The sequence below is a fragment of the Pithys albifrons genome, chromosome 13 (assembly GCF_047495875.1).
Source record: "Pithys albifrons albifrons isolate INPA30051 chromosome 13, PitAlb_v1, whole genome shotgun sequence".
In the NCBI taxonomy this organism is placed as follows: domain Eukaryota; kingdom Metazoa; phylum Chordata; class Aves; order Passeriformes; family Thamnophilidae; genus Pithys; species Pithys albifrons.
In genome coordinates this window covers 12,900,775-12,927,381 of record NC_092470.1, presented here as the reverse complement: position 1 = coordinate 12,927,381, position 26,607 = coordinate 12,900,775, and the positions used below count along the sequence as shown (strand labels likewise).

The following is a 26,607-nucleotide window of genomic DNA, read 5'->3' as shown; positions in this document are numbered from 1 at the left end:
GGAGAAAAGTTATTGAAAGGATCATGCCACACAAATGGGAGAATGACAGGAAAAAGAGCAGCAGCTCTCTAAAGATGGATCAAAAAAGCAACGCTGGGAACAGGAAGTCAAGGAAATTTCGCTCCATTTCAAGATCACTTATACTTTGCAATACCAAAACCAGTGATGATGGGTCAAGTCCTGATGAGAAATGTCCTGATCCCTTTGAGATTTCTACCAGCTGGGGTCAAGAGGACTTGGACTGCTGTCCTAGAACACAGCTGCCATGCACATCAGAAACAGAAGACAGTCCACCTGATCCTCCACGTGTGATCACCAGCACGGTCCAGTCCAAAGCTGCTGCAAATGAGAACTGCAACAACATGAGAAGAAAGTTCCTCACCAAGGTAGGCAAGTTGTGCTGCATATTGTAATGTTTCCCATAGCAGTAGTTCCTAAATTAATACATTCCTAAATTAATTAATATTTCTCAGGAATACAGGGTTCTATTTGGCTTTTTTTAGAGCCTATGAGCCTGCAGTGTTCCTGATCTGCATAAACTGCATAGAAACGTATTATCTTCCCTGCTGTGCTGTTGCACTCTGCTGATCAACGTTCTGCTGAAATCAGTGACTCCAGGCCACTCACAGTGCTCAGATTAGCACAGCTGGTGTGTTCCACCTGCAATGCAGCTCAAAATAAAAACCTGTCTCTGTAGTAAAGTACATTTGTAGAGTGCAGTACAGTAAGATCTCATAAGGTATGCATGCATGAATTATGTTAATACTGTGAAAGACACAGGTGATTCAGTAAGCAGATGCTCTTTCCCTCTGATTCAGGAAGCAGGTACTGATGGCTCTGAAACCACCAGAGCTGTCACATTTCCCAGAGATATAAAAAGTGTTAATAGCCTTGTATCACAGTGTTATTCTTTAATCAAGTAACTATCTTACCTCTAACAATCTGAACACTTTTTCAGTGTGAACAATATATTTTAGATGTCTTTAGAAAGTTCCTTTTCAGTATCATGACCTAATTTTTCCAATTTCTCTCTACCTGATGCGCAAAAGGATGTCACTGCAAGTGTCTTCCTGGCACCACCTTCATGATATGCCTTTTATCTCTTCAAATAGTTATATGTGAAAGAGCTCATTCTTTCACCTAAAATGTTTTCCTTATATATTGCATTGTATTTGATTTTACATGCCTTCAATAGAAATTGTCTAAAACACAGTAGCACAGTGCTACCAAGAATCAGAATCTCCCCTTACTCCTTGAGTTTCTTGCTAATGATCACAACATGCCCAACATTGCAAAGACTGCAGCAGGATGGATGCAAGGGCTTCCAACCCTTGGCAAAATCCCAGCATGAAGACAAAAACCAACTTGCTATTACATTCTGACAGAAAACAAGACCCAAGACCCAAAATACACTCAGCTCCTGCTGATTTTCTGCTGTGAGTGAAGCAGGAGCTGGTTTCTGTGGATTTCCCCACCTTCTCTTTTTCAAAGCTGAAGCACTTTAGATGTGTGTCAGCTGCCACAGTCTACTTGCTTGCACATCTCCAAAATGTGCAGGGCTTCAGTAACTGTTGTGATCCATTTCCATATATTACTACTCAGTATCTTATTGTAGACTGTAAGTTTAGGTCATTTTCTTTTATAGTTGCTAAGCAGCTAAAACAGGGATCTGGGGAACAGAGTAAGTCCCATAACTAACGCATTTGCACAGATAAAATATAGCTGCTAAGGGTATTAATCCACTGTTAGACTGAAGCATCAGTGTCTCTGAACAGAATGGGTCAGGAGCCTGGATGGATGGTGACATAAATTAGTCATCAGCCCAGTCCCTCACAGCAGTATTTGGATTGCTTAATGCCACTGTAAACAATGGGTAGCATTAAATTCCCACTCCAGAGCTCTCACAGCAATATAAACCTCTTCAAATAGTACTTGCTAATCTTCCATACTGTTCAGAGTCACGGATCAATAAGTGATTCTAAAAAGTCTCATCTTAGTGTGCTAAATAGGCTAAACATTGGCAACAGCCACACTGACCTTATCCTGCACTGCTGTTGCTGAGGCTTTCCCCTGTATTATAAAAGCAGTGATCTCTCTCTCCCGTATGGCACAAGCCTGTCAGAACAATCTTCCTGCACCACATGTCTTAACAAAGCTTAAGCCTAAGACCTCTCTTCTTAAGAAGTCTACAAGCATTTTTCAAGTCCCAATGTGATATTCTCTCTCTTCATCTTCATATGACTATTCAGAAATTCATGATGTGTGACTCAGAGCTGAAGGATCCTTGTCTTTGTTCAAGAAAATTGATTCCATTCTTACTGTGGTGTTGCTGAGGATATTCAACTATTCTTCCGCTTTCCAGCACCTGCAGCCATAAGCAAAACTCTGAAGGTGTTAATAACTCCAACAGAACTGAACAACTTAATATTTGCAGTCACAATGGAAGGAGAGAAGAATGCTTAAAAGTGCTGCATGATTTAAGGCTCCCTGTGCATTTCTTCTCCAGAGTAAGGGGGAACCACTAACATCAGTATTCAAAATACTAGCTCCTTCTTCCTGTTCAAAACCTTAAGTATCTCCCTGGGACATACTGTGCTGATTACATGAAAGTCACCATAAGCAATAAAGCACAAGCAAATCAAATAGTGTTTCAAGACTAAATTGCAAAAATATGTTTTTCCTTCTCTAATGTTCTGTCAGCAATGATGAGAGCAGACAGTCTTTTAATTAATTTGTTTTCTCTGTTCCACTGTTCACTCATAGTGACTATAGCTCATTTTGTCTAGAGACTGAGTTATCTGTCATTTATTCAGCCATCTCCCAGGCCATATAACTTCCAAGATGAGGTGTGCTTGGTTTGGTATGGTGAAATGCCAGCTTATCAATGTATAAACAAGCAGATCTCCTTTATAGTTTGTTTCTCACAAAATCAGCGATTTTCAGGTAGTCTGAAAGGAAAACAAAACAAAGAAATTGTAAGCAGTATCTGAAACCATGAGCACTGACACAGCAAAGACTGTGGAAGACGTCCTTGCCTGTTCATATCATGACAGAAAGTGAAACTATGCCAGTTGCTGGGAGGACTGGGCAGGAATAGACAATATCAACTCCTGTTCTTCAGACAACAGCAGTCTTTGCTGGGTTTGAGAGCTGCTTCAAGAAGCACGTCTACTACTTCAAGAAGAATTCCATTACCTCTTTCCTGCAGCACCAGTGCCCTGGGGATCACAGACAGTGCTACCAGCACAGTGGGGCTGGTAGCAGGGCTGAAATAGCATCTGGAATAAACTAGAATAGGGAAGGGCTGTCTCTGCAAACACTGGATCCAAGCTGATCTGACTCCATGGCTCTATTTGGTTCTAGAAACTTCTGTACCCTTTCTTCTTTTGGTTCCTGACCCTCTGCTTGAAGGAGGGGAAAAAGCAAAAAGTAATTCTTCTTCTTTGGTCACTACCAGAATATAATTTTATTAACTTGCCTTTATGAAAACACCAGTTAGCTGGCCCTTTGGTACCAGGACAAGTGCTATGGCAACAGACTGTAATGTCTCAAACATGAACCCGTGGGCAGGATGGAAAAACAAAGCCAAGAAAGGAGGCTGCATTTATTTAGATATTTGTGTGTTCTCACTTTTCCTACTTGTTCTCTCTTTCTGTCTTCCCAGCCTTCTTGCTTTTCCTACACAGAAGTCATGTCATCCTCAGAACAAGTTGGGAAAGAGGCTGTTACATTAAGACAGTGTGTGCTGCAAAACACAGGACAGGGCAAAGGTTTCCTTCCCATGTGATGTGCTGAATTGTCTGCTTAGGGCAGAGCCTTAAACCCATGCCCTGCTCCTCGCACCATCCTTGCTTCCTAACTTCTGCCATTTTGTTGATTGCTGCTGGGAAAATGAATTACATTTACTGTAAACATTTTGAAAAGACCAAGGCATCAGGCTAAGGCACATCAGAACCACTGGAGTGAGTTTATGCCAGAGAGACTTTGGCCCTCTCTTTGTTAGAACTAATGCAGAAAAAAATGCTTCTTGAAGAAAATCCCCAAAGACTGTATTCTCTTGGAAATCCCAGCCATTTCACAGTTGGAAGGCCATAAAAGCTAAATATTTAAATTCATGATTGTACTGTTGTTTTTTGTTTGTTTTGGGTTTTTCCCTTTTTTTTTAATACTAGCAGTCAAACAGCTCATTGTCATACACTTGCTAAACTGAGTCCAAGACCTTAGTTGAACTAGCCTTGTATAACACTTCATTTCAGACAATCTAACTACTGTGTCTTACTTAAGAGCACACAAAAGTTTTTCAGTTTTCCACAGATGCCATGGTTACCCTTATTTCTAAACAACATCTGGAATTAGATGTTTTGAGATGAGACTCTGGGCTAGAAATGTCTAATGAAAGAATGAAAGAAAAAGAAATCTTTTAAATGGCAGATAAAAACCATCCTCAAAAGCCTGGCATTTTGCATTACAAAAAAGGGGAACAGGAAGAGAGAGTTGGCCAGAATGTGCAAATTACTTTTCCAGACCTAAACTCAAGAAAAATTAATCATCTCTCACCTATGAAAAAATGCATTAAAGAAGACACTTGAACTCCACCTTTGATTTTTATCTTCCAGCCAAGCAGACTCAGTTTAAATACAAATTTTGTCTTTCAGTGGATATTATAATACAGATAAAAGTTTCCTGAGTATTGAAGTGCTTGGAGGCAAAACCCCTTCTAAGCAGAGATTTTATTCACTGGCAGCAAATACGTGTTTAAACATATGTTCTAATAATGAATAGATGAGAATCCACCTGCACCCACACCAAACTTGCCAACCTTCTTTTAGCAAATTTTTAGTAGTCACTACATTCAGAGCTATAAATTACCTTTCAAAATAAGCAGCATACTTTAAAAATGGAGAAGGATGTAAAAATAAATACTGTCTTCACTCTTGAACTATCACCAGTATTTCTATGCATAAAGTAATCAGAGAGACAGGAAAAAAGATATTAAAGAACAAAACCCAAAGCAAATTGACTGCTGGCACATGAATTGGTCAAATGTTTATTTTTCTAAAGAACAGCTTTTATTAATTTTCTGTCATGTTGCAATAACTTGGATATGAATACAGTGACCTATATCCAGGACCCCAAAAATACAGATGCTGACAACATACAGATATTTACCACATGTCCACAGCCCAATAAGAACTTCTTTCAAAGTAATTCACCTAAATGAATTGCAGCAATGATTGAGACATAGAGCTGATTTGAAACGTAGCCCAACTTGGTAACATGACTACGTATGTAAACAAAAATTGTTCCCAAGGTTTTTCTGCAGTGTACAATGAATTTAACCTTTACTTTCCTAGTGACTAAGTCACTGCTCTTAGAATAACAGTCATATCGGTTTTGATTTGGTGTGATTTCACATGTCTGTCCCAATTCAACCCAGAATTTCCAGCCTGGCATGTGTCCCATTGTACAAAATACAGTGTCTTCCCCAAGGGACTTGCATGGTGCTGCAATGAAAGACCTCAGAGCCAAACCAACTGCACTCTGTGATGTCCTGTGAAACTGGTGAGAGCCAGAAAGCTTTTGGAGAAGAACTTATGAGGATATTTATACACACCACTAACACAGTAGCTGTACACTGTGAACAGGTTATATGAAAGGCATAAGCATGAGTCTACTTAGTTGGGGGCAATGTGAAAAGGCCTATCAGCTGGAAAATCAAGAAGAGACTCAAGCGTGGAGAACAGCTATGCAAAGTTCTGTGTGCATGTCTGACCAGTATCTATGAAATGACACACATATATTTCAAGGGAGAGTTATACAACAGTAAGAACTCCTAAGAAGAGAAGTTGGCAAGTCCAAATTTGAATCCTGACTACAGAAAAAAGAAAGGAAATAACTTTTTTAAGCACTGGGTTTAAAATACCCTTATTCTTTCACAACAGCCCCAATCCACAATCAGCTGACATCTCAAAATATTTAGCCAATTGGCAGAATAATTTCCTACCTCCAATATCTTACATTACTCATGTTTTAGAACAAGCACACTACCCTGTTGAAAACCCTGTGAGTTTTAATAGATGCTTCACATATGCAGAATTTTGCCTGTAATTTCATAATCATACCTAAAATAAAGGACCAATGCAAATGAACAGAAAAGGGAGCTCACATTTTTTGCTACTCAATATCTCAAATTTTAAGGCATCACAATTTAAATCTTTTTTTGTTACCATGCTGAAGACTTCCAAGCACTGTCATAGGATTAAAAAAAAAGGAAGAATATAATGTAATCCTGATTGCAAATATTTCCCAAGATATTTATCTTGGGTGAAAAGTAAATATAGAATATCCAAAACTAATATTAGAGTTCAAACAAACTGGTTTGAGATAGAATTCTGTCCATGCTTATACACTTACCAACACATTACTCACTAGAAGCACTCTTCATGAACAAAAGAGGCTTCGTAAAATTCAGACACTCCTCATTAAAGGCAGACAATCTGGAATGCAAGCAAACCCACAGAGTTAGCAAGTCAGTCAGTACAAGTATAGCCCTTATCCCTTACCTACTGAACTCAGCCTGCAGTGAGCCCAGGCCTCCAAGTTAAATACTTCATTCATTCACAACCTTAGATTTACTCTGGCAGGTTGCAGAATGGGAGCCAGGCTTCAGCAGTCAGCCTAAAAGATAATGACATTTATTGACACTGCTGTAAATTTGAAGTTTGTGTTTGCTGCCAGTCAGATATGATGTGCTCCCTATTGATTTGTGGTGAAAGCACATAATGATTCTCACCCTCAGGGCAGAAATGAAGCCCTACTGATGGTGAAAGCGGCTACACAGCTTTCCTTGTGCTCTCAGAGGACTACAGATTATTGGAAATATTTCATGCCACTCTGACCTGGGGCCCTGCGAGCAATACAGACAGTTGACCACTGCTACACTTTGTGGCCTGTCCTAACATATAACATTTGCCTCTCCTTCAGAAATCTATACCTCAGTCACACAAATCTCTTGGGAACCAGTCTGGATCCAGGATACACTGAGAGCCCTCTTCACTTTGTGGAGTATGGAGAGGTTGGCAAGGGCAGAGGAGGTGGGTCCAGCTGGGAGCAGAACATGTGAATACTCAAATCAGGATATATACTAAGCAAATATAAAAGAAAGTGTGTGCTAACTTTCAAACTTTCCTTGTCTCTTTAGAATTTTTAAGTGTTCACATATTTGTGCCAAAGAGCATTTTTCCTAATCAAATGTGTTGTGCTTTATGTGCTTAGTCACTCCATTCTTTGCTTCCCTCATATGTCTTAACACACGATTTCTCCTGTATAGCCATGTGTTAATGATTCATAACTGCATTAAAGATATGCTTACAATTAGTCCTCCAGATGCAACACAGACTACAGCAACTTCAACCAGCCTGGAGTGGACAAAGAATTTTCCACTGTTGCAGACCTCTCTCTTCCCCTGCCCCGACTTAACAAGTCAGCAGGGGTGAAGCTTATAGTATTTTGTATACACTTCTTTTCCATTCAGACCTCTTTTGTTTTCCAGAGCATTTAATTCCCTGGCATGTGTTTATTTTCCTCCCTGTCTTTTCGTATTATAGTTAGCATAGGCGAAGTTTACTCAGTTACTATGAAAAAATCTATTATCTGTTCTGTTCCCCTCTCTGCAAAGGGACACAATATTCCACTTCTCCACTCTTGTAGCCAGAAGCCACTGAATTCTACGGACAACAACTTTTTTAAAACACTGACTATAATATCATTGTTTTTTCTCAACTGCACAGTGTTAAAGGCCTGCTCCTGTTCTCCTTGGAGGCAATCTGGTTCTAAGAACATGAACAATTTCTATATTTTTTTAAAAGGGTCAAGATAAGTGTAAGAAACTTTTAACATCCTTGATACATTTTCTTTCATGCAACCTTTCATCTTCTGAATCAGGACAGCTGCATCTGTAGGCTGTGTGCAATGTCGGGGAGCAGCAGCTCAGGATTCAAGCTCTCCAGGAGTCCAAAATGTGCATCTTTCTGGAAAGGGCTCACAGGCAGCCACGTGCCTGCTGAAGATCCAGCAAACAGGTACAGCACATGTGGAGTTAGCAAGTTATTAGGAGCCATTGTTTTACATGGATTTTGCCTAACCAGCTTTCTGTGAAAAGCTATGCCCTGAAGCTCAGTTCCAGAGAAAAGCAGTGATGCCCAGGAATGATTACTTACAATGCTTACAGTTGGAGACACAGGTCAAGATTCTAGAAAAACAAAACTAGTAACATTCAGGGAGCTAATGCTTCTCAATACCACTAAGAAATAAAAACTAGAAGAATGAGAGAGTGTACATAACATCAAGTTTTCAAACATGATTTCCTAGCTGCCCTATTAAAGGGCAGTGTAGGATGGCACCAGCCTACCAAGGCCACTGGAAAGGAATGAGAGACAAAGTCCTAACAGAGAGTAAAGTCTATGGATAGTCTCTGATCAATTTGCAAATGCAAGATGATGAGAGAGGAAGAATATCTTGCCTGGGAGTTAGCTATATGTGGAAAGGCAGCCACTGATCACCAGGACTGAGCATAATAGAGCAGGAACTGGAAAAAATCCTAGTAGGGGATGGGGTGTATCATGCATCAAGGCATCTCGTGGCAGCCCTATTCAAGGCAAAGGGAGAATTGCAGCCAACTCCTCAGTTAGTGAGCACAGTAGTGCCATATTGTTCTTTGTAAAATAATATGCAAATGTTTCTGGTGGTGTTGTGTTTTTTTGTTTTTGTTTGTTTTTAAAGAGATGGTTGTCTGAGCCCAAGGGATGAACTGTTAAAGCTTAATAGACAGTCACTGAAAGATCTGTCCACCAAGGAGGCTGAATCTCTCACTCACCCAACCACACGGCTGGTGAACATCCTGAGGGCTAACAAAGTAAGCATGAAAGTTGTGGTCCCCTCCCACAACTGTGGGGTGATTTGACATTTTCTTTAGAGAGGAGGGGAATTTGTTCATCAGACATTTGAAGAACATGGTTGTGCCTTTCCTGACAAAACCCAAAACTTCTTGTGGTCAGACCCTGGTGACTTTCAGCATAGCTTTTCCCCCGATAAACAGAGGCTATGGGGAGGCCAAGGCCCTGGGAAACTCTAGTAAGGGCTGCACAACCCCTCCTTTTAAAAACGCATAGCTTGCCAATGTTCATTTTCCACATAGAAGTTGAACAAATGTGGATTGAGAGACAGATTTAAGGGAAGATCCATGAATCCAGAAGCAAAAATGCAGGCCCAGTAATTAAGTAGTACTGTGGATCTAGGATCTACAGCTAATAGCAAAGGCTTTCCAAGCTAACTAGCTTGGTAAGAGAAACGCTGCAAAGTCATTTTCAAAATTCCGTTTTAAGGATCTTCTCTGCATTTCATATTCTGAAGAGTTTCCTAAGGGAAGGGGCCTGGAAAGCCCTAGCAGGATTTTGCTACTTGGCAATACCTCCATCTGCTGTCCAAGAGGAAAATTATCACTCATTAGATCTTGAGGTATCTCCTAACAGAACTACTGAAGTCGAGATTCTGTTAAGAAAGTGTTTGCCTTTGTTGGTTCCAGATAGATTAGATCATACAGGTCATGCTTTGATGCTGCTCTTGTGGCCTTCTTAGTCCCTGCAGAATATTACTGGGCGAAACCCTTTTATATTTGGAGGCTTGATGTATTTATATCACTTTCCATATGCGGTCTGTATTTCGTGATGTTCTTTCAACTATGATTCCCTCAGCATCAATAGCATTTGTCACAGCAAAAGCAGGACTTGCAGGAACTATATACATACAGAAATTCCTCCTAACATCAACTGCTATTCAGATGTGGTCATTTATTTATTTTCAAACTGTTCTATAAACCTGCATTTAGAAAACTGAATGTTTTCTCTACAAGTTTTTAAGTGCAAGAATTAGTGCCGTATTTTCAAAAGAACAGGACTTTCCAAATACAAGATACTGATTTTTTGGAGAACACTAAATCTTAGTCCTCAGAGTTTTTAAACACCCAGATTGTATTTTGACTAAAAAACATCCTGTTGAAATCAGAAGTTGGACACCTAGTCACCATTGTAAAGCTGGGCCTAAGAATTTCCCTTTGGATATAACACCCCTCTAAGGTGCTTGAGCACCCAAACCCACCAGTTAACTCCAGAAATTAGACAGGCATTTGCTACAACTTATCCACACATCAAACTATTAGTCTGTAGGAACCAACTGGGGATGTCCAAATTATTTTATGTCCATTTTGATAGAAATCCATAAAGACCAGAATCTATTTCTATCTCATTACTTTGTTATAACAATATTTATAACCAAGTTTTAAGCTGCATTCTCCTTTATCATCCTATCTATTCTAAATAATTAATTTTGCTCCATATTTTTTAATTCAGGCTGAAATTTTTGCCAGCTAAATTAGGATAAAATTTGTTCTTAAGGTTAGATCAGTTTGAAAATTTCTTGCATAGCAGTGATTGTTTTGTTTTTGCTGTTGTTTTTGTTTGGTTTTGTTTTAGGAAATGCCAAGGTGTAAGGAAAGTCCTTTGGAAATACAAAATGGGTTTCTGCATGGTAAAGCTGGGTGTCAACGGAGTCGCAGTAACTCGACCAGTGAGTTGCAGAGAAGTGATCTGTTTTCTTGTAATAATCAGGGAGTGCACAACACAGCAACTCACTGTGTGATGGTATTGGAGTGTTAGAAGAAATTGCCCAGATTTATTCCAAGATCCTTAACTAAGAATTACTGATGTGCAAAAGCATCAGCTTGTGTATTCATAACATCCTACAGTCACGTTTTGTTCATATGCTTTACATTTTATAAGGGCATTTTCAAGGTCCATTCCAAGTAGGTCAACACCTTTTTTTGTGGGGAAGGTTTGCTTTTTGCTATGTTTAAAAATCCTGGTTATCCCCATAGTAAGGATTGAAGAGATAAACCTCTTGACAAAGAGATTCACAAGAGGAAAACTATTTCTAAGTAACATTTAGTTGACAAAATACCTATGCAGAAGCGTCCAGCTGTGGAGCAGTATGACAGCCTCTCTCCCCACACTGGCAGGTGTGAGCCCATTCTGGATGGGGGATGTGGAGTGCACAGCGCCCCGCAGAGCTGTGCCCCTCAGGGACCGCCAGCCCCACGCGCTCCACACCGGCCGCAAATCCCTCTCCCAGCAGCTGGACTGCTCGGCAGGGAGAGCCCCGGTAAGTGCTGCAGGAACTCCCCAAAAATGGGCAAAATTGTCTTTACTGATGCCTAAGGCTTGTAATGTGTATTTTATAGATTTTCATAGGGTTATATAAGTTGAATATGCTTTCCTAAGTCTCTCACATTTTAAGTAGCATTTAGAAGTTACTGAACATTTTCTCACACATTTGTGAAATTCTGTTGTACATTACCAAGGACACACTGTTTTGAAGAACACCTGCAAGAACTCCAACTGAGACAATAAGATAGCTTGTAGTTAAAAGAGGAGAATCAGCTCAGAGCCCCGGGAGGGCTCCAAGGGGCAATTTTAAGGAATTCTGAGGGTGGGAACCAGCAGCTTCTCCCTCCTGTTGCCCCAGCAGGTTTTAAGGTGTGTGTAAATCCCGCTATGTGGGTCACACCACCTCAGTTTAGATCCCTCTGCCACAGCCTCCCCAGTCACCTCCACTGGCCCAGCCACTACCATAGTCAGGGATGGACTCACCTCCTGGCTGGCAGTGGCTGCCTCAGCTGTGTGAGGGTCCTGCTTTCTGCCCCACTCTGAATCAGATTTAAACACCCCATCGATGTAGGCAGAGACTGGCAGTCCTGTGCTATCCATCAGCTGGGCAGGGCAAGAGGATGTGGGTATTTATGGCCAGTGATTCCCAAGCTCAGGCCTGAAGGGGTAGATGGAGGTGATGCTCCTCATACAGAGCAGTCACTTCCTGCTTTGTCTGAAGCATGGCTGAGGGGAGCCACTGCTGCTCCCTCCCTTTTCCTGGCCGGTCCCTCACCCTTCAAGCACCACAGCCTCACCAGGGCTTTAACAGGAGTGAAGAGGGGCAAACTGGAGCACAAAGACCAACCCACCCACACCCATGCACAGACAGACCCCAGAGGTTCACTGGGTTACCTGCCTTTGAAGACCTTGTGTGCCAAGTGCTGCATGTTGACAGAGGCTCTTTGGCAACACCCTGCTTTTGGGTATCACTACACCCCCCCAAACAGAAATAAAAAATACACCCTTCTCACACAGAAGTAAAAGAAATTTGAAAATTTTTCATTTCAGAACCAGAAAACAACAGAATGTCACCCTCATCTGGCAGAGAAATACGTTTTGGAGAGTGTGGTTTTGGTGTTGTACACACATTTCCCTCTCAGTAACATTCCCAATCTCACATTGAATAACTAATTTTGTTTTCATGTCAAAATTGAGACTTATTTTCTTGCATATGCAGAAGACAAAATTTTGGCTGATTTTCCACGTGCTTCAACACCTGTTAGTTTCACTTTGCTGCATTAACAAAGTGACCTCTCTCAGATGTGTAATGAGAGCAATGGCCCCGCTGACCTTCATGCATAGTTAGTTTTAGGTAATGACTTTTTTCAGTGCTTAAATTAGCTTGCAATACCCAACTCCATGTTGAAATAGGAGACTTCCATTAAATGTTCATTAAAATGGGTTAAATTTCAGGGGCTAGAATTATGAAATCCACTGTCTGTGGAATGGAGGGAAGAAGAACACTGAGATATTGCTTACCTTGTTATCAAGCAAAAAGGATGTGCTTCACCTCTTTCATCAGCAGAAACGAGCTTATGGGGTGGCTTAACAGTGGAAGCACAGGGTAGTTCATGGGTTGAAGCACTTCTATGAGCAAAACAGGTTCTATTTTTCCCAAGATAGCTATTTAGTTGCAAGATGAAGGAAAGGGTTTGAATGTCTTGACTACTAGTTCAGTGCTTAGAGGCAAATGTGTTCTTTATGCTCCTTAATGACCACAAATAGGATTTGGCACGGGGAATCAAGTGAGATTACAACTGTATCTCTCTACACAATTGCACCATTGCAAGGCCCAACATTATCATTTTTTTCTGTGATTTAACCACCACAGGACAAATTCGGTGGTCAGAAATTGTCTGATTAACACATCGCTTATAAAAATTAGAGATTTTTTAAAAAAAGTCTTTAGTAACATTAGTTATAAGGAGGAAAATATCAAATAAACAAGTTGTTGTAATGTATGCCCAAGATTTTTTGGTTCTGTGCTAAAATTTTTTGTAGTTGTGGGTTTTTTTTAATGTTCACAGGCAATTTCACGGCCATCCAGATCCCTAAGCACAGCACAGTTAGTGCCCACACCCTGCGGCTCACAGGCTTCAGTGATTTCAAACATCGTATTGATGAAAGGACAAGGGAAGGTAAGACTTGCTCTGTTGATTTGCTATAGAGTTTTACTACCCTTTCTGGCAGCTGGAGGTAGGATTGAAGTCATAGACCCTGTATCATCCATAAATTGCACCAGCACAGCAACCTCAGAACTTCTTGCAAGTCAGAGTTGAGCCATAAAGCCAGTCCTGTTGAGGAGGAAAAGAAGAGCTACCAGGAACAAACAAGACCTTCCTATGTGCTTATAATAGTTGATTACAACAAACAAAAGGCAAATAATGGGGATATTCTGCTGAAATTCTCATTTGTTCTTGCTATTGTTGACTATTTTTTCATGGATTATATTACTCTGCTGACAATACTGCCCAAACAAGTAATGCAAAAGAAACTGCTAATGAACTATTACTACAACGGACCATGGGCTCTCATACACTGTTTTTCTTCTATAAATTAGGGTTTGGGCTTCAGTATTGTTGGAGGAAAAGACAGCATTTATGGACCAATAGGCATCTATGTCAAAACCATCTTTCCTGGTGGAGCTGCTGCTGCTGATGGAAGGCTACAAGAAGGTGGGAAATCTCTGCTCCCTTTTCTCACTTCCCAAAGAATGGTACCTAAGGACAGACTGAAGTAAAGCTGAAATGAACAATAAGTGACTTTTACACTTGCAACCATTATTGCATTTACAAGACTCCTTTTGAATGTATGTATGCATCATGTACCTTATTGTACAGTACAATAATAGTAACACAATTTTTTCTCTTTCAAAACAGGTGATGAAATCCTGGAACTGAATGGAGAATCCATGCATGGATTAACACATTATGATGCTTTACAAAAATTTAAGGTTACATGCTCTTCTTCCAGAACTATCTCTGTCTTTACACAAAACATACATGTGATCTCAACCCATTCATTCACTCTCTGTTCTTTCTAGCAGGCCAAAAAGGGTCTTCTGACACTTACAGTCAGGACCAGTTTCAGCACCCCTCATTCTGCTTCCAACTGTCAGTCACCCTTCTTGTGTCAGTCACTGAGCTCCAGTACATGCATCACCAAAGAAAACAGCTCTTTCAGTTCAGAAAGTGCATCATTCTCATTAAATCCTACGAAGCCAAATGACAGGGTCATAATGGAAGTTACCCTAAACAAAGGTAAGTGTTGAAATTAACTGACCACTGCCAACAAAGCACTGATTGATGAACCACTGTTCATTTGCTTGCTAAACAGTGAGTCTTTCCTCACTAACCTGATTCTTTTCCTGAACTAAGCTTTTTAACACACTAAATTAGATCTTGGTGCCTGTCAGTGTTAACAACTATCTATCAACAGCAGGATTTTGAACACCATCTGTCCTCAAGAGCCAATCATTCATTTTCTTTTCACTCAAGCAGAGTTACATTCATATCCTTCACATGAAAAAATAAAGCTCTTGTCAACAACTGCCACTTATTAAGCAGATTGTGCAACTTTTACTCATATTGTGCAAGTAGATAATTTCATTCTTGAAAAGGCTTAAAACCAAATTAAATAAGTATCTATATCTTCTTGTAGTTCTTTTAACTCCTCTCCAACTGTTGTCATCTTTTATTTATAAACAACCATGGTCCGAAAGAAATAAATTTTTAAATATGAGAACATCAAAGCAACAAACAAAGCAAAGCCTCCAAGGTAACAGTGACTTATGAAGCACAAGTGTAACTGTCTAGAGCAAAGAGGATAAACAGGAAAACAGAAAGAGATGATACAACTAACAATAGCCACACATCCTTAATTTTAGTTCCTTATTATTTTAATATTTAATCTTTAATAATATTTAAGTTGTTTGAATTATTCTGTAATGGCAGATATTTTGCAAAGTAAACCTGCATTACACTGTGTCTGTGACATACCAGCAATGAGTTGCAAACCAGGTCTTGGAACCCCAGAAGTAATATAGGTGTGCATTCAATTTAATCATGAGGGTGATGAAACCCCTTAAAACAACCTCACAACAGACAGGAAAAGAAAAAAAATCGGCGGAAGCAGCAGACAATATTGAATGTGCAACATTCATGAATGTAAGACTTTGGTTGTGGTTCTTGAAGGAAAAAAAATTAAGATAGCTTTAAAAAAATCTCTTCAATGGTTTGCTTTGAGTGTTTCTTTCATTTTTTTTATTACTGTTTTTTCAGAGCCAGGTGTTGGCCTTGGAATTGGGTTATGTAGCATCCCTCACTTTCAGTGTATTTCTGGGATTTTTATTCACACTCTCTCGCCAGGCTCAGTGGCACATATGGATGGGAGGCTCAGGTAGGATGAGACTGACTGTCTTATGCCACAAGTTTTTCATTGCTCTGTTTCATGGTTCATTTTTGACCTCTCTGGGCAGTAAGGCATGGTGCTTTCTGGTAATTTTGGGTTTAAAGAATGTGTGCTATTCTCAGGGTTTGAGCATGTGGATTTAGGATATGTGAGATTCCCAGAAGTGCAGCAATCCTGTGAAATTACTGTCTGTTGCCCAACCAGGGCTCACTTTGAAGGTATTAGACAGGCATAATGCATTGCTACTGGAAGAGATTTCCAAATGAGAAAGTATTTGGAAAAACCCAATTAAATTACACATTCTGGCTTTTCTGAGCACTTGCTTTTTCTGATACAAGTGTTTAAATTCTATCCCTTCCTGCCCAATAGAAATAAACATTTACTGAAATGAGCTTTAGTGGGAATATAGAAATTCACTTTCAAACATTTAGGACCAGTTAGTAGTGTTGAACATATTGAGAACTGAACAGAAGGCAGCAGTTTCAGGGGAGGCTTTTTGATTTAATTTTAGGTGTTCTGTAACTCTCCTCTCATACAGGCCTAAGACTTTAGCTGAAAGAGCAGTGGTCTTATACTATTTGAATATTTGTATGATACAAATCAGTGCCTTCAGTCAGCCTCTTAATGTGTGTTAGTATTTGGTGCAGATTAGACAAAGGCAGTCTCAGTTCCCATGTGGGCCTAATTTAGATTTCATCTAGAAAGATTCAGTCTAGCAGTCAACAGGATTACAATAGTTTTGCATTAGAATTGTTCTATTAACAAGTTATTAATGTGTAGCAGAAACATCACATCCTTTCTAACCTTAAATAGCACTAGCATAACATAAAGACACGAAAAGTGAAGGCTTAACTTGAAAGGAAGGAAGATGAAGTGGAAGCAGCATCTGAGCTGCAGACAACAGAAAGATCAGAGACACAAAGTGTGCATAGCTGAGCATGAAGAAAGCTCAAGGGCTGCATGCAACAAGACAGATCAAAAGCCTTTGACTTCCAACTCAATCCCTTTCCATTTTTTGTAACAGGAACAGAAAGACAGATTTATTCTGTGATCAAATTAGATGCCAGTTTTATCTATTTGCTTTTTACATACTTCCACATGAGTCAGACAAAGTCGGGAGAGAATCCGTTTTGTTTACATCCTCTCTCTTTTCTTCAATATCTCTGTAGGTGTGGAGATGAAATTATTGAAATTAATGAAACTTCAGTACAAAATACAACTCTGAATGAAGTTTATGCTGTACTAAGCCATTGTGATCCTGGTGCAGTACAAATTATTATCAGCAGACACCCTGAGCCACAGGTAGCACACTCTGTATTTTTCTGACTTTCAATGTATTGAGAACTAAGAGAGGGTGAGGGAGCAAACAGTAATCTAAACTGCATGACAACAAAGATGTTGATCTCTTTATAATCATCACTGCACACAAACAAGCCTGAGATATACACTCTCTTAAACAGAACCATGTAAGATTTGAAGATCACAGGAGACAGTCTCATGTGAGTTTCTGTGCAGTAAATAAGGAAACTACAGAACTAACATTTAAATAGCATTGAATAAACAAAAAATATAGTCCTTATACAAGAAAGAACTCCAAATGATAAGTAACTTGAAAGAGGGAACATACCTCCCCAAAAAGAAATGTTTATACACTTTCAGTAAGTAAAACTTAGGTCTTACCCAGCCAATAATTATAATTAAATTAATATTGAATATTTTATTCTTGCAAGATTTTTCTACAAAATGCTTCCTAACACTGAATACTGTACAAATGATTATCAAGTTTAAATTCTTGCATAAATTATGCTGTATTAAGTTGTCTTATAGTGGTAAATCTTTGAAAGATCCCATTTTACTAAATAACCCCTATAAACAGAACATCCATAGATAAATATCAACTATACTGGAATATATACAAATATGATGGTGTGCACTGAGCTTTAAAATTAACTGGTGTATGATATAACTTGGTCTGCACATTTCTGTTAAAGGACTGGCAGAACTTGGAAATCTTTGTGAAAGGAATAGATATTTAAATGTTACTCATCAGCCCATAGCAGTCTGATGAGAGTATAATGGCATGATATTTCCTAGGTGTCAGAGCAACAGCTAAAGGAAGCTGTTGCACAAGCTGTGGAAAGCAACAGGTTTGGAAAGGAGAGAAACCAATGGAATACTGAAGGTAAGGGAATAAATGCATTCACTGGGACATGGTAATTTTGACTTAAAAGATGTCTAGGATGAGTATATGTTGTATTAAAATCCTTTGTAACAGTTAAGTAAGTCAGAGCAGAAAGGAAAAGGAGGAAAGCTCACAGGACAACCCTCCTGACATGTCTCCTATGATATGTTACCAGAGTGAAGAGAACAGACCAAATCTGTCTAATTACCAACAACAAAATTTGTGCAAACTTCCTCTCACAGTTGCTCATCCTTCCTAATTCACAACCTCTGCTTAGAGCTTTTCAAACAACTGTCTGTAGGGGACAGGACTATGACAGCAACAAACTGCACAGTGAAAAGACCAGCTGGAAAAACCAGCTTATTGGTCTCATAATCATGAGGAAAGGCATATGCAGTCATGGTTGGAGCTATTTGCGCAGTTCAGGTATGACATCCTCTCACAATAACATACTCTTTTTAGTGTCCTCATGGCTTCTAAAGGACCAAAAGTAACAGTATTGTCATCAGTATAACTACATACATACATATATACACATGTATTTATGGAAAATGCTGTTTTGGTGTCTGGGAATGGAGCTGTTGACTCTTCACTCCACAAACCTTCAGTGCATAAATCACACATTTGCATCCACTGATGATGGTATTTAGCTGCAAATTTAATCAGCTGAATCTTAGAAGCAATCGCTTTGCATATATTGAATAGACATTTTGACATGTCCCTGCCACAGGTGTTAGGAGACTGGAAATGAGCTGGCATGGAAGACACCCATGTGAAAAACACATCGAGAGGAGCGCAGCTTATTGCAGCCGCAGGGCACAGAGGCTGATGACCCGCTCCAGCAGCGACAGCAGCTACAACCCCTGCTCCTCCTGTGCCAATAGTGCTGTGCAGCAGCTGACTGACCTGAAAGCAAGAGTCCACAGCATTGACGTACCAATTACCAGACAACCTGGCCTGCTGTGCTCATTCTCTGGTAATACATCAGAGAGAAACTCCCCTCCTACCTGTAGTGAAGGAAGTCAGCCTTTGCAAAACACTAAGAAATCATCAGAGATCCTCGTTAGAAAACTTAAATCGTCGAAGCCCAAACCTCCACCAAGGAAATACTTTAAGCAGGACTGCATGTGTGATGGCCAGTGCGATGCAGATAGAAAAGAAAAGCTGGTATCAGAGACAGCTGCATCACCTTCTGCAAGAGTTCAGGTAAAGCAGGATTTACAAAATCTCTCTTATATCTGCATATTTTTGAGGCAGAAGAAGGAGGAAGGCAAAGTGACTTTGTATGACAGCAGGAAGAAGGGCACGGAAGAAAGAGAAGTGTATACATATGTGAGAACTGGGGGAAGAGGATGAGGCTCTTCTGTTTTCAAAATAGTGTGTGTATCTCAGTGAAGCCAGTTGGGTGCAAAACGGGATGTTCAAACTCAGGTCAGAAGGCAGGGCAGTGTCTGAAGAAATTTTCTTCCCTATCAAGGAATCTCACTTAAAATCCCAGTGAGAGCAGCAGCAAGAATGAATCTGAGTCCCTGTCATTACTCATGAGCATGTGCTCCTGGTGGCATCAAGCACTCTGATTCCAATGCAACTGGAACAGTGAGGAGTTCTAGGCTAGGACTGGAGTTTGCACAACCTCTGATGCCAGCTTGGTATGGCTGATCCTAAAAATCTGTGACACAGAGTCAAATCACTTACGAAGTAGAAAAATCATTAAACAGTTGCTTTGTTTCAGTAGTGGATTTTTACTGGAAGAAAGCACTAACATTATGTGCAGCAGGTAACCATGGGCTCAGATACATTTCTTGAGAACAGGAGGTATTAAATAAACTCATTTAAATTGTGATGGACCTCCATATTTGTTGATGAGCTTCAGTATTTGGAATGAATGTACATTTGAACATTACTAAATTTCAGTTCCTTCTCATCTAAGAGAACAGAAAGACAGTTTCACATTTGCATGAGCGTGAACGATTGTGAGATCTGCACATTGAAACAAAGTTGTGGTTTGTTTAAAAAGGAAACCTTTTGTCCCCAGGTTTAGTTATGTGGCAGTAGAAATGAACAGTTCTCAATGCAATGCAAAGGAAAAAAAAACAAGAAAACCCCCCCAAAAAACCCCATGAAAACTCCTCAAAACAGTTCCCAAGCTGTAGAATCAAAATAAAATTATATAGATCAGACTGAAGTCCATGTATAATGTTAATATCTGAGAAAGTTTCAGTTAAGCACCTTATGCAAGGTCACTCTTTTAACATCCACTAAGAAGGGCAATAGAAATATATTCATCAACAGTTACTAGAAAATCACCTTTGAGAAGTAAAATTAAAGGAAATAAGTACTTGTTGAGCTTATAACTGCCTGAACCTTCTCATCCTTCAGTGTTTAGTCATCCTAAATGATAAAGAGAAAAAACTAAATCTTAAGATCAATGAAGTCAAGGTCTATTCAGGAAGACAACTCCCTCTATTAGACAGTCTGTATATCTGTATATACCCAAGACAGAGGGTTTCCTGTCAGAATGTATTTCAGATCATTAAAAGAAGGTTGTATTACTGCTTTTTAAATTTTTTTTAACCTTCATTCCCCAAGCATTCTGTATCAGTCAGTTTGAGGCCTACATACCACACTTTTGTATGTGATGTCTTTTTTTTTCAGATTCACTTTTTTTTTTCTGATTTTTTTTTCAGATTCATATACAGTGTGGTTTGCATAATTACATTCTGACACAATTCTCTTTCCTGTTTGTTCTTCAGGAAGTTGGAGAACCAATGCTAGAGGGACACCAAACTGATGTAACACACAGGGTCTTTACCACTTCTGCTACAGCACATGATCCAGAGCACTCAACTGCTGCTCCAGTGGGCAGAGAGCAAGAAAGAAAAGAAAACTTTGGTATGTTGAATTCCATTAACTTTTATTCAGCTAAACCTAGTATTTGGTTTGAATTCAAAGTGAGTATTGAGCTGACTTCACCTCTCTCTTTAAATGTATATGTAAATTTGGTGTGAACAGAGGAGACTAAATTATTGATTAATCTTTGAAAAAAAATCTAAGAAACTAAATCAAAAGCAGCATAAGAGATTATTTACTATAAAAAATTACAATGGACAGGTACAATATTCCTGTAATCTTCAGATGAAACTACGTAGTAATATTTAATATTTATAGTAAAGGTAAATTTTGTACTTTCTAAATGACAATTTTATGCATAGTTTCAAGGCTCTAGTGTTGCAATGTACAAAGCACTGATAAATTAGTTTTCTGTTGTGCTACTTAGAATTAAGGCAACAGTGTTAAGAAAAGACAATCTCAAGAGGTCTCTTACACCATAAAGGATTATGTAATTCTGTAACTTCTGGCTCAGATCATTAAAACAGTAAAAAAGATGCCTTAAAAACAGAAAACAGAACCTGTACAACTGCACAAATGAAGGTTTGCTGCCAGTCAGCTCTACCACATCTAACATTAAAATGCTTAATCAGTCTGTGATTTAAAAAATATTCCTATATTAAAATCAAGTTTTTACTTATCAGAAAAATCAACTGGAAATGCCTGCAAAAACTTAAAGAAGCAAAAATATTAATGAAATATCTTCTCAGGAGAGTTTTTTAGAGCAGGATATACTCATAAAGCTAGAAAAGAAAATTAAAAGAATTTACTGTAGCATCATCTTTTCACCAGGTTGCAAAAAAAAAAAAATTCACAATTTTAACCTTCTATTTTAACTGTTACAGCCTGTATCATGACTTCAGCAGCCCAGAATTTCGGGTTACATTTAGAATTTGCAAACTCTTTAAAAAGGATCTTGCATATTAAGCGTGTAAGAGCCTTGTTTTTTCAGTTAATTTCAGTGTCTGGAGTCAGAACTTGTAGATCAAGAGTTATAAATTTTTTAAAAGTTTAAGCTTTTCAGAAACTTAAAAAAAAACTATCAGAGGCTTGAATGAAATTCAAATTTAATGAATTAATAATGATGGAGAGATAAGGGATGGAGAAGTAGAAGGAGGCTTGTTTATAATTAATGTTTCTTTAATACAGGGACTCCACTTTCATCAATACGAAGGCCTGTACTTAAAAGACAAGCACGGGTAGATTATAGTCTTGATACAACAACAGAAGACCCTTGGGTTAAAATTTCTGACTGCATAAAAAGCTTATTTAACCCTACCATGAGTGAAAACAACGTCCACTTAGATTTGCAACCCGGCATTGACAAAAAGAAAGAGAATCAAAATCGAAGCAGCTCAGAGACAGTTCTGAAGAAATCAGAATCAGAATTAGTTGGCTCAAAAGGGCTAAAATCAGATGAAAATGACAGTGTGAGAAAAGGTCCTCCTGTTGCACCTAAGCCCACATGGTTTCGCCAAAGTCTAAAAGGACTGAAGAAAGCAAATTCAGATCTAAAACCACAGGCAGATCAAAGCCCTCCCAACCCTGACAGTATTTCCAGCAAAAAACTGCAATCCAGCTTATCACGTGTGTCTTCTGGAGGATCATCAATAAAACAAAGAATAAGCTCATTTGAATCCTTGAGTGCTCCACAGTCACCTGAAAAAACACACCGAAGGTTTAGCCTGAAACCATCAGTCCAGAAAGAACCCTCTTCCACTGCACCAAAGTCAGAAGGAGCTCCAGCCCATTCAAACCAACCATTCCTCCAGCACTGTGAAACCAGCCAACAACAGCCACCTGTGGCCATGGGGACAAAGAGCCTGGATAGATTTTCCTCTCACAGGAAGAATATTGCGACCAGCTCAGAGAAAAGCAGCAATGCCAGCACTGAAATTTTATCCAGTCTCTTAACTACAGGAGCCATTGCAAATTCCCATCTCGTATCAGTAGCAAAAGCACACAGCCTGAGGTCACGGAGCTTCCCACTTACTGCTAGCCAGGCTTGTGAGATGATGAAGCCATCTGATGAGAAGTGCAGCAAAATCTATTCCATTAGTAGCCAGGTGTCATCTGCTTTAATGAAATCTTTGCTTTGCCTTCCTCAGTCTTTAGCCTCGTCTGGAAACAGTGCATGGGAAACTCCAGACACAGAGTCTCAGTCCTCTGTGGAGGAGGATAGGACTTCTATCTCACCTGCAAATGACAATCATCACCAGGACACTGGGTTTTCGCTAAAGTAAGATACTATATTTAAAATTCAGATTTACAGATCAGCATTGGTGAGCATCTGTGCTGATCCCTTACAGATGAATGTTCTCAGGTAGTGGAACACAATAGTAAAGCAAAGGCTAAGTTAAGAACTTTTTAGAACAAAGAAGTTAAATGACTCACATGACTTACACTTGTTTTTAATTTGTACTATAGACACAGATATATTTCAAACATCCTATTAAGGAACAATATTTCTGGTATCTCCATGATAAAGGAGATTTAATCTGTTTTTGCCTGGGGCCAAGAGATTATTCTTATTTTTTCTGTGATAGATTTCTACTTCTGTTATCCTCATGATTGATTTAGATTTACCTGTATTTATAATACTTATAAGAGTTACCACCCCAATTACGTGCTAATACACTCAAAAGATGACTGCTTCAAAACTGTATTTTGCTTTTGTGGGTATGTACTTTCATAACTCAGTATTTCTTTTTTCTTCTTGCCACAATGGGACAGCCTCTCTGAGTTAAGAGAATACACTGTGAGCTTAGCAGACAATGAGAAGGAGGAAGAGAGACAGGAACACGGCTCACCTCAAGCATCCGGCGTGTCAGGGCAGTCAGTCATCTCTCTGCTTTCCCCTGAAGAGTTAGCAAAGCTTATAGAGGAAGTCAAAGCATTAGATGAAGCAACGTTAAAGGTAAACTTGCTTTTTCTTTTTTGTGCACGATTTTCAGGAAGCTGTGGGGTGAATGCATCTGGTTAATCTTTACAACTTTAATATTATATTTATGCCACTAAGTCTCATTATAAAACACACAATAGAGAAAAGAAAACATACTGATTTTCCAATCATTGTGACATATCTTTTGAGAAGGTCTTGATTTTATTTCCTTCTCTGTCTAGGAATTTGATGATATTCATGTTACAATTTTGCATAAAGAAGAAGATACTGGGCTTGGATTCAGCCTGGCAGGGGGCATTGATTTAGAAAACAAAACAGTAACAGTAAGTAACATCACTCTTTAAAAACACTCCCAAAACAACTACTCTATCTGAAAACGTTTATCTTACTGGTTTTCTGCTACGGTGTTTGGCTTTTGGCATAATCAAAGTAGGCAGCTGTACTAACAGGGTCGGAAGAACCAAGGTATTAGTAGGTGAAAACAGAATCCTTCTGCACAGAGCTGCCTACGTGGGTGACTGGCAGCAGTGTCCTGCTTCCTTGGGCACCTAATCCTCAGCAGCTCTGAAAGTCAAGGCAGAACACACAGCTGTCAGCAGGAAATAGCCAACATCTTACTTGTGCCTACAGAAGAACAAGCAGGGCAGTCTGGTGCAATGAGGTGGGTGCATAAACACATGAGGGCTCTGGAAGTTAGAGATAAGCTTCACACCTTCCTTGTCCCATGAGCAGAGCAGCAACAGGGTCAGGAAGTAGCACACACAAGGTACACATCACAGGCAGCACAGCTTTGTACATCCGCTTGCCTGGCTGCTTAAGGAGGGATGTGTGCAGGAGAACTGCTCTACAAATTTATTCAGTCCTCAGTCCTGAAATGTGATAGAAACAACTTGTTCCTGGCAAAGAATGAAAAATTCACATGGTAAAAAGTATTAACTGAGTGATTTGACCTTTCTTTCCCCCCTCTTTCCTTGTGTGTGTGTGCTGACTGGGCTCTTCAATAGGTTCACAAAGTGTTTCCCAATGGATTAGCATCTCAGGAAGGAACAATTCAGAAAGGAGATGAAGTACTATCCATTAATGGGAAGTCTCTTAAAGGTGTGACTCACAATGATGCCTCAGCAATCATGCGACAGGCTCGGCAGCCCAGACAAGCTGTTGTTGTCACTAGAAAACCTAAAGATGGAGAAACAAATCTCAGTGTTTCAATCAGCTCTAGTACAACTTCAGTAGCAAGTGATGCTTCACAAGATTCTGGTAAGTCTTGCAGCCCCCCACCTGATAAGTGTTTAATCATAACCTGAAATCCAGCTGTTCATAAGGCAGCTCTGGCTGTGTCAATCTGAGAACCATGATTAAAGGCAGCAAAGTTAATAGAACATTTCCAAAACTGACATTTGGAATAACTTTGTTGAAAAGAGAAATAATTAATGGATTTCTAAAATAAAAGAACTCTCAAAAAATCTAAGTCTGATTCTCTGTATGAATTTCTGTAGTTTTACAAAGGTGGTTATTGTAGCAACACATCTAATTGAAGGTGTAATGACAGCTCAGTGAATAGTGATTCTTTATTCTACCATTATTACAAGACTTGTTCTCCATGAAAGAGAATTTCAGTTTGAACAAACAATGTGCTATTGTTCAGTATAGCAGATAGCTACATCTGAAGCACAGCAAGGTTGGAGTTTTGATGAATATTTCATGTTCAGAATATTTTTGTGCTGTTTGTTTTTTTCTTTTTTTCCTAAAGCACAATCTGGAGAGCTGTAGCTTTATTTGCAGCAAATAAACATTAGCAGCTTTGCAGCGCATAGCAATTTCATAACTAATATCTAATCAGTTTTTTACCTTAAATTTTGTTAATGGAACAGATTTTTATCCTTCCAATAAATATCTTATATTTCTACGCTCACATGAATGCAAACAACTTTCTTTCCCCAGCTTCCCAGAGGGCCCTAAAATGACAAAAAGGGTAATAGAAAGTTCTAGGTTTCTCTTTCATTTTGCAGTTTATGATGCCTTTGCAAACAAACCAGAAGTTCATTTTTTGTAATAGATGTTTTCAGACTATGAGCTGCCCATCTGGTAACTTTCCATCTGTTTCCAGCAACTGGAGATACCATCTGCACTGTAACTCTAGAAAAAACACCTGCCGGTTTGGGATTCAGTCTGGAAGGAGGAAAGGGCTCTGTTCAGGGTGATAAACCCATTGTCATCAACAGGATATTTAAAGGTAAACACACTTAAAGCATACACGTATTCCCAGCTGATGCAGACCTGTGCAGTTCATAACTGACTGCCAATTTACACCTATGGAAATGGTATTTTTTTGCAAATGCAGCATTATCTTGTTCAGTGCCATAACTTGTTGCCTGCTGGGATGAGGTGGTTTATGTCAAACAAGTTGACGGTCCAGCTGTTTCACTAAGTGAAAGACCCAACAAAGTTCCTCCACACAAAGAATTAAAGGAAATTCATTTTCTCTCCCCAGGGACTGCATTAGAACAGAGCAGCCCTGTCCAGCCTGGTGATGAGCTGCTTCAAGTGCACACAATGGCCATGCAGGGGCTCACTCGTTTTGAAGCATGGAATATAATCAAGGCATTACCTGATGGGCCCATCACAGCCATCATCAAGAGGAAGAATCAGAGCTCTGATACCACCAAGTCATCCAAAACTTTGTAAGGGGAGGAATTAGACTACTGCCAGGAACCAAGCAAAGGACTTTATTACATGCAGGCACTTGGCTAGCACAGCAAGATACTCTGAAAGCACAAATGAAGACTATGCAGGATCTCATTGCCAGTACAGAGAAAGCTTTCTGGGATGTGTCTAAGATGTGCAGAAAATGGGCATGATTCTTATCCCACCATTCAGAAACAGATATTAAAAAGTGGAGATTATAAAATAATGACTTTATTAATAATATACTGGTTGTAATAAAATATGTGACAGCTATAGTA

At 39.3% G+C, this 26,607-nt stretch overlaps 1 protein-coding gene across 1 annotated transcript; it reads left to right on the top strand.

Annotated features, from left to right (window-relative positions):
* The first annotated feature begins 20 nt into the window (after positions 1-20).
* IL16 (interleukin 16) lies at positions 21-26,607 on the top strand. The gene is made up of 20 exons (XM_071568160.1): positions 21-386; positions 7,945-8,081; positions 8,782-8,914; positions 10,530-10,623; positions 11,072-11,214; positions 13,289-13,399; positions 13,822-13,936; positions 14,141-14,214; positions 14,305-14,521; positions 15,542-15,659; positions 16,841-16,973; positions 17,766-17,853; positions 18,584-19,059; positions 20,607-20,745; positions 21,892-22,981; positions 23,476-23,659; positions 23,866-23,967; positions 24,649-24,901; positions 25,752-25,877; positions 26,136-26,607. The coding sequence occupies exons 1-20, from the start codon at positions 24-26 to the stop codon at positions 26,327-26,329; spliced, it is 4,290 nt and encodes a 1,429-aa protein (XP_071424261.1). The 5' UTR covers positions 21-23; the 3' UTR covers positions 26,330-26,607.

Excerpts from the sequence above, each read along its gene's own strand:
- IL16 (XM_071568160.1), top strand. The coding sequence starts at position 24 with ATGCCACACAAATGGGAGAATGACAGGAAAAAGAGCAGCAGCTCTCTA. Across the intron at positions 8,915-10,529 it reads ACATCCTGAGGGCTAACAAA|GAAATGCCAAGGTGTAAGGA; the intron begins GTAAGCATGAAA and ends GTTTTGTTTTAG. Across the intron at positions 25,878-26,135 it reads CATCAACAGGATATTTAAAG|GGACTGCATTAGAACAGAGC; the intron begins GTAAACACACTT and ends TTCTCTCCCCAG.